The sequence below is a fragment of the Hirundo rustica genome, chromosome 7, assembly GCF_015227805.2.
Source record: "Hirundo rustica isolate bHirRus1 chromosome 7, bHirRus1.pri.v3, whole genome shotgun sequence".
Taxonomy (NCBI): Eukaryota; Metazoa; Chordata; class Aves; order Passeriformes; family Hirundinidae; genus Hirundo; species Hirundo rustica.
Genome location: NC_053456.1, coordinates 11,037,749 through 11,050,128, shown reverse-complemented (window position 1 = coordinate 11,050,128; position 12,380 = coordinate 11,037,749). Strand labels below are relative to the sequence as shown.

The 12,380-nt window shown below is 38.4% G+C and overlaps 1 protein-coding gene across 5 annotated transcripts in view; it reads right to left on the bottom strand.

The window, feature by feature from the left end:
* HSPBAP1 (HSPB1 associated protein 1) overlaps positions 1-12,380 on the bottom strand; it is a 38,302-nt gene that overhangs the window by 20,700 nt on the left and 5,222 nt on the right. For 2 of the 5 annotated variants that reach the window (XM_040070211.2, XM_058421401.1), the window contains exon 2: positions 5,429-5,614. The exons of 1 other annotated variant lie outside the window; for it this stretch is intronic. In XM_040070211.2, the coding sequence (XP_039926145.1) occupies positions 5,429-5,614 (186 nt within the window). Of the gene's footprint in view, positions 1-77; positions 352-5,428; positions 5,615-10,452; positions 10,487-12,380 lie in introns of those variants that run through there. 2 more of the 5 variants (XM_040070213.1, XM_040070215.2) reach the window with 2 other exon arrangements.

The following is a 12,380-nucleotide window of genomic DNA, read 5'->3' as shown; positions in this document are numbered from 1 at the left end:
TGGTTCTCATGACCTAACGCATAAGTAAAGTCTGAGACTATTGCTTTTTCATTAAGGTTTAATTGAATGGCTATTACCTTGAACTTGCATGAGACAAAAGCAGACCAATAGTTAGTGTTGTTCTTCAGCACAGTAACTCAGTAACACAACCAAGTTGGCTAAACAACTTCGCTTCATCTCCCTTCCTATGCGTGAGCTGCAAATGTGCACAGCAAGTATTTCTGTATCCTTTGTCTCCACAGATTTATGCAGATGGACATTGCATCTTAGTCTTTCCCTAACGCAATAACCAAACCAGTGTGGTCATGCATAGAAAGTGGGGTATGTAACCACATTCATGCTGCCAATGATCCATCTAAAATGCTGTGTGCCCTTATTTTTCATTTGGGACTGACAAAAACATATTGCAGGGTTCCTTGGCAGACACAAAAAGTGTTTACCAGCAGGGTTTTGCTCCCAGCATGCTTTGGTCAGGCTGACTGATACAGCCTTTCAGCTCAAGGTCAGCTCACTCGGAAGGTCTGTAAGATAACCTGCATCACATTATACTTTAATTGCAGTTAATCAGAGATCTTCATTTCCCGCTGCCACTAATTGTGCCATGTTCAAAGAGACTTATCCAGTGTTAAAGAAAATATTACTTTACTGTAACTACTACTGGGGAAAAATTACTGCAGCCTGCATGAATGACAATGACAGAGCTGCAATTTAATCTTGTGTAACTTGCACAGAGCTGCACAGAAATGGGATCCTTTCACTGTTGTGCAGCAGCAGCTCTTCGTTCTTTACCACTTTCATTTTGTTACTGCAGCAATTCTCCCAGAGTCTCATACAGCTTTTACAAAACTTTATCACTATTATTTTTCTATTTTCCATTGTAGTAGCATAGGTAGTGGTTTCCTTCCCACTACTATCAAATCATTAACTAAAAATGTCAGATAAGCCTTGTTATTCAGCAGTCTGTAACCTGGGTCTGTGCAGTGGATGGGCTCCCTACCTAAGGACTGCATACAAGACATATAAATCACTTGCAATTCACAAAATCACAACCAAAACCCTCTGTATTGGATCCCATATCTGTGTTGCAGTCCCTCTCCTGATACCCAGTTTTTAATGCAATGTATATCATTTTACTAAAAGGTGATCTGACAGAAAAATTAGACAAAAGATACAGGCACTACTGAGGGTGCCTCAGTATCTCTATTACTTTCATGACAACAAAGAGTGCTTAGGACACTGCCTATTTTCCAAGATAACTCAGTAGCAAATGTTTTAAAGACAAGAAATATGCTTTCTACCTCTCAGCATATTCACTCTGAATTTCATTTAAAAGAAATCCAACTATGAAAGGCAAGACTATCTTGTAGAATACAATCTCCTCAGGGCAGGGTTCCTGGTTTGATTTATACCTTGTTCAGTACCAAGGTGTGGATGCCTATGGAAAAATAAATAGTAATAAAAAACATATTTGGGCAATCCAGACAGTTTGCTTGGATGAGTTTGTAGGCTGCAACAAGGGAGAAAATGTTAGCAATGAGGAACTGAAAACAAGAACATTATAAAACAGTTTGCTAATACTTAATGACTTAAAGCTGAGGGTGTTTTGTAATTGACAAATTGCAGATTAAGCCATGCAAGTCTAAAGTAGGCTGCCAGTTCTATCTGATGACATGGTACCTCAAGGTGTAACAGTCCTCCTCTTTCCCCTAATACCACAGATTGAAATTGGAGGGAAGGAGAGAGGGAAAAAGTGGGTTTTGGAGAAGCAGCTCTCCTCCTTAGTTGAGGTCTGGTTCTGACAGTTGCCAAAATCTGTGCTTCTCAGAATGTTTATAATGTGTACTAAGGAAAATGTAGAAAAAAAGGGGTAATAGCCTTAGAAAATCCCTAAAGCTCCATTAAGAATGCAAGTGAAATGTCTTCTCCATTTCTTTTAAGAAAACCAAACCCCTATTCACAGCTGTTGGGGAATTAAACAAATAATAATCCAAGCAAGGAATAGCCATTTCATACTATAGCAATCACAGGCATTCTCACAAACAAAAAAAAAACCGGCCATGCACATCCAACTCCAATAACCATTTCAGATCTCAGTTTTATGCAACATTTAATCACTGTACACTATTTGTACTGTATTTTCAGCCTCCTATTCAGCCACTGACTCTACAGCCACCTTTGCAGTTTCCCTCCATATCAAACCTCAGAGTTCTGAATTCTTTTGCCATCCTTAGTGGTAAAACCTCCTGGCAAGATGGTCAAGTTACAGCCCTTTCCAACCCAACTGTGCATTCTGAGAGCATCAGCTCTATCCAGCATCAGTAAGAGAAACATCCTCCAGAGATCTTGTGACTCAGAAACTGATCAGCATAACAGCTTCTTGTTCTCTCCAGCTTCTTCACAGTAAACTCACTGTTGATTCATTTCACTATGCAACCACAAAAAATGGTCAAAACAAGAAATGGCCGCATACAGAAGTCAGTTCTGTGTAAGTGCTTCTTACTTTGTGCTGGTGTGTTCCAGGTAGCCATCTGAAGGAGTGGCTATAATGCTGCATTTCCTCTGTTAGAAACAAGACTTTTGTAGCTTTAGCCTATCCTTTATCCTACTAAATCCCCTTTATTTATTATCAGAAAAATAAATATTTTAGTGTGGCTGGGACCAGATGGGTAGGATTTCCTAATTAATAGCACCTTCACTGTTCCTGTAATGAATTCTGGTACCCTCTTTGAAGGTATCTTTTGTCAATGATTGTATTTTTTCCCCCTTCTTATGGACACAAACTATTTTAACTTGTGTAATCAGACAGAATACTATCAGACAGAATACTATCAAACACACACTTAGGTATAAATAATATACAGAAATAGTACGGCTAGATCTCATATTTTTCCATGTTTCAAATGTGCCATCCACATCGATAAGCCTCAGGAAGTTACAAACTAGTAAGAAAAGCAAATACAAAATTCATGCAACTCCCATCAAGTTGCTCTATCTGCAATTCTCACTTTGGTACATTAAGGAATCTTCAGCTTGGGAAACCCATCCAGGCTGCAGATGTGGCACTGAAGAAAAATGAGGAGGTGCTGTAGTAAGAGGTCTCCATTCATTTTGAGTCTTCCAGCTGAACCTCACGGCTTAAATAACCTCAGAAACTCCGAAGCTGCCATTTCAGAATGTCACCAAAATGTGCCTTTAAGCAGGAGAGTGGATTTTTTCTTCTACATTTCAAGCTCCATAGCAGGAGTGGTCCCACCTAGTCTTAAGGCAATAAACCTCTTGTGAACATGGAAGGAATATTCAGAGAGAGATCAGTGCAATTCTAGTTGTATTCTAACATACAAATTCTGTTCTCACTCTAACCACATGACTGGCTCCATTTCACCTAGGAAAGTTAGCAGGAACAATAAGAAAGGGAGGCTCTCATTAAAAGTAGTTTTAAGCATGCAAGAATGAGATCAACCACCTCCCAAATGACAGTGGCACATGGAATGTATTACATTATTTCAGACTCTGAAGTGACTTGGATAGTGGTTTCACTAATATATTCTTACAATGAAATTTTTTAATGGCATCACAGGTCTCATTCAGTTACAATACGACCCCTGAAGGCTGTACCCTTCTCCTTGAAGACAATTTGAACCAACATTACCACATAATGGAGGTTCCTGGAGACAAACTGATTGCTGCACAGGGATAAATGCCTTTAGGAAAAAGCAAAATGCAGATAGATGCTTCAAGATATAAATTCCAATTTAAATCCACTCTGTATTTCTAGTGACTACAAGTTATTGTTAAGTGATGACTCTTAGCTACTCAGTTGGTAGCATCAATCTGTGACTTAGCTACATAACACTCCATCAGTCCTATCAGAAACTCTGCTAGCTGGAGCATCCATCTGGCTCCCAAAAAGTGCCTACTAATTAATGGAGAGTAGGACCAAAACTACTTTTTTACCTAGTAGGCTTTGTGTGTTACAATTCAGATATATTAACAAGGTATGAAGGAAAGTGTCATATATATATATATATACATATATATAAAAATGTATACTCTACACCTTCTCTATTGGCAATGGGATGCATTTCACACTTACTGCAAGATTTAGGCAGTACCTCACTGAACTACAGAGACATTTCTATGAAGATGTGTACCAAGGTTTTAATTCTACACCTCAGTTTTCCCACCTGTAGATAGTGAGTAAATAATATTTGTTCCCCTGAGGAATGGCATAGGAATCATTGCTGGTAAAATGTTTTGAAATCCTAACACTCCAAGCATTTTCCCTCTAACACTTCTTCTTCATCACTTCTCCTTCATCACTTCTCCTGCAAAAATTGAGCATGAAATAACATGGTCATGATGCCATGAAAAAAGCAAATTTCACAGTGTTAAGTAAGATAGTATGATGTAATCCTACCACTTTCACTGGAACTGGCAGGCCCTCATCTGGAGTCTTTGTGCAGACTCTACGTTCCAAGAAACAGGAAGTCCAACTGAAAAAGGTAAGAAGACTACAGAAAGAATAGTTGGGTGGGGTCTAAAAGACCATGACATATTTCAAAGTGGATTTTTCTGGCCTAAGGGTTAAAAAAAATCTTAAAGGTGGTCAAGATACTTTACAGGCAAAAGAGAGAAAGTGCATGGCAAAATGTATTTTGGTATGTCACTGGGAGGACAAACGATGTAAAGGGCAGGAATAAAGCAGTGCATAACCTTTCAATTGGATAGCGGATTGCCACCTTGGAACATGTTTCTTCTATGTTCCCTCCATGGTATGAAACTCAGTCTGTTCACAGATACATCAATGTGTGGCTACAGACAGAGATGAAGTTGTAGTATTTAAAATCAAGTTGGAAAACTGTCTTTCTCCCATGGCATGTTCCAAGGTGTATGAGTGAATCGGGAGGGTGAACAGTGAAATTATTGCACTGGTGTCAAATGATTTACTTAATGCTTTATACTTCCATCATGTCTTTCATCACAGGACCTTAAAGTACTGAAAATCACCTAAGTCTTAAAAACCTCTGGAGGAAGGTGAGACTTAACCGTTACAGATAAAAACCCCAAGTCAGGCTAATTATTTAGCTGATTTCTTAACGCAGTCAGGCTTATAGATATGGAAGCTCAGCTCACGTGAACAATCTACTCATGTAACACCAGGACCAAACACACACACACTACAAAGCAAAGAAGGGAAACTGAGAGGTTTGGTTCTTAAATGCTGGTGTTACCCACCAGAGCTCCTACTAAGAATAAACACATGAGAAAGAGAAGGGCGAGTTCCATTGGTGGACAAATGCCATTCCTAAAAACAAAGCCTGCAAGGAAAAGCAATACATTAGAGAAAGAACAGTAATAATGCAAAAGCAGATAAGCAGGACCTAAAAAAGAGACTTGTGACATTAATGCCTGTACACCTCATTCTCACCTAAATCCACCGTCTTCAGGCCTAGCCTAAACTGGATTGTCTTTCCCTCCAACACGGCAGAAAGGTATTTCACATTCCAGCGCAGGGCTGGCCAGTCGCCAACCATGTTACAGAAGACTGCAGGTTGCTGCAGAGACATCACAATTTCCTTGGTTTTCTCAGGAGTAAATGGTTTGACATTTTCACCTAGGTAAAGAAAAAAAAACCAGATGATTTATCATAGATGAAGTGTTACCTACCATCTTCCATGGGACAGAAAACATTAAGAACTAAGACCCTTTTGTTTATGACTGATTGTTTTATTACATTTGTAGATTTTTTAAAAAATCAAAGTTGTACTGCAAACACTGGAAGAACTAAAAGTTTAAAGCAGTGTATTAGCACATAAAATGTAAAGCAAAAACTAAAAATATGCATATGCTTAGAATTTTCACTTGTATCTTAGGCAATAAAGCGCTGTAGCCAAACTGCTTAGAAATAGGCTAAGAATAAAATAAACTTGCAAATAACATCCAGGTTAGAGAACATAAATATCATGAGTAAGCCTTTCCACATGGGATTTTGGAAACAAAATTGTAGTGTATTGTCAGAGATAGCAAACCAGATAGCTCCCCATGCATTCACTTTAAACAAAGGAACAGTGGCATAATCAACCAGCAGGTATTTTTAAGGTGTTTTAAAGTTTCATCAACAGAATTTTAGAAAAAGGAAATTGTGTCGATACAAGAACTAAACTAAGCCAAGATTTCAATTTATTTGCTGTTTAGAGATTTATTTGTCCCACTAAAACTGTCAAGCTGAAATGCTGGCAATCTTGAATTAACACTTTCAGAACAATTTTTCTTTAGGGAGATATTCAGAAGAAAAATCTGGGGTGTTTGTAAAAGAAATAACATCTTCATAGAGCTGAAGAGGTGGACTACAGCTTCAGATCATAAAAAAATCCAGTCATTATTTTAACCTCTACTGAAGTTAACTCATGCAGAATTTGTATCTGTATAATGGCTAAGATTTAACATACTGAATTGATACACGATTCCCTGTGACTTCCAACAGTTTATTTTAAACAAACCAATTCAATTCAATCACTTATTTAGGGGTCAAATGATGGTCTGGCATGCATGATGAATTAAATAAATAAGGACCAAGAAAATTTCCTTCACTGCTCCCCATGTGTAGGAGATAGCAGAGAACCACCCAGTCGCACATGGGGCAACCCTGGAGCCAGCTGGGGGAAACACAGAATATGACCCACTGGGAGCAGTGTCACTGAGAAAAGTTCTTCAGGATTAATTCAAATGCAACAAACATCCAAAATAAACCTATGCATGCTGAAGTGAGAATGGCAGGAGTAAGAGGTGTCCTGTGCTTGGTGTGTGCTGTATCATGTTGGTAACTTTTGTGAGTGCCTCCTCTTTTGACAGGGTTTATACTCCCACATAGCTGTGCTTTTTGGTTTCTAAATTAAGCTGCTATCTTCACACAAACTCAGTAGGAGGTATTGGGTTTCCTAGAGTCAGTGGGTCTCTTATTCCACAGACTTCCAGGGAAACTGGATCTCTCACTTTTCACTCATGAAAACTCCATTGTGAAGCTTTAAAACTAAAGACCTCTGGTATTATATCTTCATGGAACATAAAGTTTTTAAATGGCTTCTCTTTCCTAAGGCGGATGACAGGAGGGAGCTCGGATTTTGGTTTGTTTTCCACATTCCCTCTCATACGCAGAGCAACACTTGACAGGATGGTGTTGCTGTGACACAGAGATGTCTCTGACACTTGGCCTTCAGTCTCACACTCCAGCAACTTACCCAACCAGGACATAAGGAGGCCTCACGGGGACCGTATGTCTCACCATATGGTCTTCCCTACCCCTGGGAGGAGGCTCTGGGGCTTTCCAAGGACTAGGTTAGCATACCTACAGGGAGCGGGGCCAGAGAAGGCAGAAAGGCCATCTGCAGACGCAAGGCCATGTGCTGGTGCAGCTACCAGGAGCTGCCTGGAGGCACGCCAAGAGGTTAAAGCTCAGCACATTTTTTCACAGTGACTCTGTTCGAGAGCTAACGCAAGACTTGGTCCAGATATGAACACTCCCAGGGGGTTTATAAAACTTCTGTCTTTCACCAGTGCAATTATAATATTGTACAGAGGTGGCTTTCACCATGTGGGAGCTGGCAGGCCTGACCTACCTTTCAGATTTTCCAGCTCATAAAAATGAAATTACTTCTGCTTAGGCCATGTTTATCACTGCATGGCTGTCTTTTTGACTACTCAGGAGTTTTTTCACTTTTAAGGCCACTACATTTAAGTATTTTAGAGGATGTAAACCCAAACAAATGCAAGAAACCGGTGACACTTTTTTGGAGGATTTTGTAAAGCTGACTTTTATTGCAAAAGCTTCAGATTTATCCTGTAACTTCAGTCAGCAGTTGGGATGTGTTAAAAAAGCAGAAATTTTACCGGAAGAGACAGGAAGGTTCTTTGAAGCCAACTGTTGATTCCTTGTGGCTTCCTAATGTGATTTCCACATGCACATCATGCTTTTGCAAGGTGTGGTTTTAACCACAGTGCATACACACACAGTGGGAAGCTCAGAGCTGAAGCTACTGGGAGAGTCGGCCACTGCCAAACAAAAAACCACAATTAGGCTAAATAGCCTCTCCTCTGCCGAATGACTGTCATGTCACCATGTTCAGCTATAAACATATTTCCCTATAAAATTAAGAAAAAATGAAAGAAGACAGTCTATCTTACTAAGATGCTAATAATTCCTATCTTCAAACAGTACTAAAATCCTTGTTAAGTAAGTATATATCTTCTCCTGATAATCACATACAATATATATAATGCACAATGATATTTGAAACGTTTTAGAAAATTTAAAGACTTAGATAAATATACTTTAGGGATTTTTGCAAAGACAAATGTAGATTCTTGCTAGATCTGTGTGAAGAATCTGTGTCTTGATTTGCCTTTATGTATTCCTTGGTGAGAATGGAGTCAGCTAAACTTCTTTCCCTATAACACTTGTCATGCATATCTAAGTGCCTGCTAGAGAAAAGACACATGATAAAAGGTAAATATCATATACTGCAGCAAATAGACATTATGATAATTTGGAGATCTCTCCCTGAGACCAACAGAGATTTCTGATGAAACCATATGTAGGAGTGTGAAAAAGTAATTAAAAGAGATATCTGAAGATAGAAGACCTGAAGAGAGATTAGCAGGATTATAGTTTAAAATAATCTTTTCCTCAGTTATTGTTGTCATAGCTTCACAAAGATCTTATAAACTGGGCTGTTGCTTCTTGGTATTTTACAGCCTGAGGTCGATGGCAATTGAATCCATGGCAAAACCTGAGGTTGTGTAGCATATATAAGCACATACAGTTTGGATACAGATGTGCACAAGTAAAAGGTGAATAAATAAAATGTGTAGCAAAGAAGAAAAATATCCATTGCACATCTTAGGCATTAAATATCAAATTCCTAGGGGAGATTGGGTAGCAGGAGAGAATAGAAATGCTTATTCCCTTCAAAAAGAAAAGCTCTGTGGGAGTCTTCATTTTCTCAGTTGGACTCTGATCCACAAGAGAAAAGAAATACTTCAGCTTAGTTCTTTCTCTCAGGCTCAACAAATGGTGCGACTTCACAGTACAAAAGGAAGCAGGAATAATTTGTCTCATGTTTTGACTTTACCTAAGGCAGGTACAGAATCCAACCAGGAACTGAAGAAGTGAACCAAGTTTTAGCTCAAGCTTTGTAACTGTGGCAGCCTATACAATTGGCAAAAAACATAGGTGTTGTTTAGAAAGGCAACACCTTGCAAAACAGAGATCTCCCAGTTAAAAAAAGAAAGCCCTCCAGTTGTCTTTACACAAAGTACTGTCAAACATTAAGCCTCATCCAGACTTAGCACTGAGAGCAGGTAAAAGAAAAGTAATGAATTGGCCAAGTACTCTCCAGCAGACTTCATGCTTCTGAAAGAGAAAATAATTTAATGTTTCTGATTAACATTTTTTCTGAATAACTGAGTGGGGTTTGGGAATTAAGAGTTTAGCACAGCAGGCAGTCTTACTAAAAGTGGACTTGATCAAAGTTGTTCAGAAGTTAAATGTACTGTCATTAAAAAGCTAAATGTACTGTCATTCATTTAAAATAATTTAGCAAATTATAAGAGTTCATTAGTGCGTGGCAGTTGGCTTCTGCCAAAACACCCTGCTGCTTAAATATGAGGTTTAATTGAGAGGTATTAAAATTATTTTCTAAAATAGGGAGTACAAGGAAATCCTGGTAATGTATTTGGTACATGCATCATCAAATTGTTTTCTTGCAAATCTGTAATGCTCCCTTTTCCTTACTTATTTTATTAAAAATATATATATTAAAAAAAAAGAAAAAGAAAAAAAAAATTTGAATACATAAATACAGAGCAGCCAGGTGAGTCAAGAAATCACCTGACCTCCAGAATCTTAACTATTCAACAACCAGGAGTGGGAAAAGAAAAGGTAAGGGGGAGGATGAGCAAACTCCCCAAACCAAATGTATGTGACTTGGTTTGGAGGTCAGACTTAATGGTTTTACAGTACATTAACTCAGTAAATTTAAAAAAAAAAAAACCAAAAAAACCCAACAAAACCTTTAAATAATCTGCATGTGATTACAAGACTATGCACTACAGTCAGCCTCCTCTGGGCAAACAGAACGCCTCTAAATGCACCAACATCTAGGTGTTATATCCTAGCCAGCTATTGGTGGTGCTATTCGTTTTGACTCTGGGAATGTTAATACTGTAAACACACCTAGCCAGCAGGCAGCTACCCTAGATTTGCAGATGTTTTGGTTACTGAAGGAGAGGTGCATGGAGACTCTCAGGACAGACCAGTCTGCACACACATGACCTGCAGCTCACCCTGGCAGTCTGCAGCTAACACACCCTTCTTTTCTCTCCACATCTGTTACTGCAAAAGGAGGGCAGCCAAAGAAACAAAAGAAAGAGGCTAAAAGAGGAATTTGGACTCACTTTCCAGTGCTCCTGTGGCAGGGCTGAGCATCTTATGGTTTTTCTTACAGGAAGCTGAAGAAACTTCAGACATGGAAGACGACAGGAGTGGGGGACATGCCCAAACCTCATCCTGTCCATCTGATAAAGCCAAGGGAATTGCTGCAAGACCCCTAAGGGGGGAGTAAGGGCTGAGCCCAGAACACAGCTCCAGGAAGGACTTCCCGCTGCTGCTCTAAATGACAGTGCATCATCTCAAGCATATGTTTAGGAAATTCTTCACCCAAAATCCCCTAAGGCTCCTCCTCAAAAGCTTTTCCTGAACCTCTGGCCAGCTTCTGCCTGGATGTCTCTCCTCCATCCTGCAGTGCAGGTTTAGAATGCAGTCATGCCAGTTTCCAGCAAGTGAACTCAATGTCAAATGACCTCAGCTCCTCTGGTCTCCTCCAGTAGAAAAAATGCTTGAAGGAAAAGACTATGGTCTTTGACCAAAACCTTCCACCATGATATCAAAAGATAGACTATTCTTCCTGAAGCTAGGCTGCCAGAATTCCACCTTTCTGTTAGTCTATGGTGTGTAAATTCTACACACCTGCTACTGAGTACATTCAGTAACCAAACCATGTCTTCCCAGTAGCCCACCAGCACTGATACGCATTTCTGACATTTCCAAATACACACGAAATTTAATACAAAATTCAATACTAATATAACATTATAATTGAAGGAAGGGAACTGGCATGTCAGGAAGTTAATGTGTGTATTCCAAGAAAAAAAAAATCATATTATAAGCAAAGTTTATTTGTATTTCTTTTTCTATCCCTTGTCAGTAGCAAGTATGAAAGCACTACTCTTAAACAGATGAATACACCATATAAAATTCTCTGTCAGAAACTGTAACCAATTGTGACTTTATTGTTGTTCAGTTCTGCAAACTTGACTGACAAGAACTTCAAAATGGCAACAACAAAAGAAACCAAATTTTCTCATTTACAGTATTTTCCCATAAGCTTTTGTAGTAAATAGTCAATAGTATTCTCAAAATACATGTTTTTTCTACAAGTCATTGTAATAAATAGTAATTAATACAATGGAGCCTTTTGAATTTGCTCCACAAAGTGGTTATGATGGTAGTATACATGACCTTGTTCACTATTATACTGCACAGGATACAAATTACGATTAATGACTGAGTCAATTAGAGGCATAATTAATTGTCAGAATGAAAATATACTTTCAAAGAGTAAAAGAAGTTTTTGAATTACATAAATTATCAAATTGAAAGAGACCCACCATGTGAACCTCAAGAACCATTTCTGAAATGCACAATAAGGGTATTAGATTCAGGAATTGCCATTATTATAGGAATACTAAAGAAAAAGTATGGCTATTATGCCATTGTTTATAATTCCATTTCTTTCAGCATGGGTAAAACAACCAAAAGTGCCTTTAATCTTTGCTTCAAATTGCTGTTTCTGTTTATAAAGGTTCTCATGCCGCAACATGAATTTTGTTGGTGAAAAACTGTTTACAGTTTTTCACCAACAAAACAGTGTGTTTTGAATCCTGGGGTTCATACAGACTGTAAAAATATTGCTTTGATATTATGTCAGGATTATACTTGACCAAAACAGCCTTCAAAACTGTGAACTACCAAGGTTTTCTAATTTAATTTTCAATTTTAACATCTAGTTCATGTTAGTTCTGTTTTTTAATATAACTATTAAACATAAAATAAACTCTTCTTTAGCTGAAAAAGCCCAGCCTTTTTACATAGAAGCTCATATTTCACAACTTTGTAATACAACAAACTGCTGCTAGTGTTGTCAACATACCTTTAGCATTTTCCCTCCAGAGATCCCTTTCTCTTTTCTTTTTCAAATTACAACTGCCTGAGAAGTTTCTTTCTTTCTTTCAAGACTAAATATCAGAGAAGATCAAGGAGTACA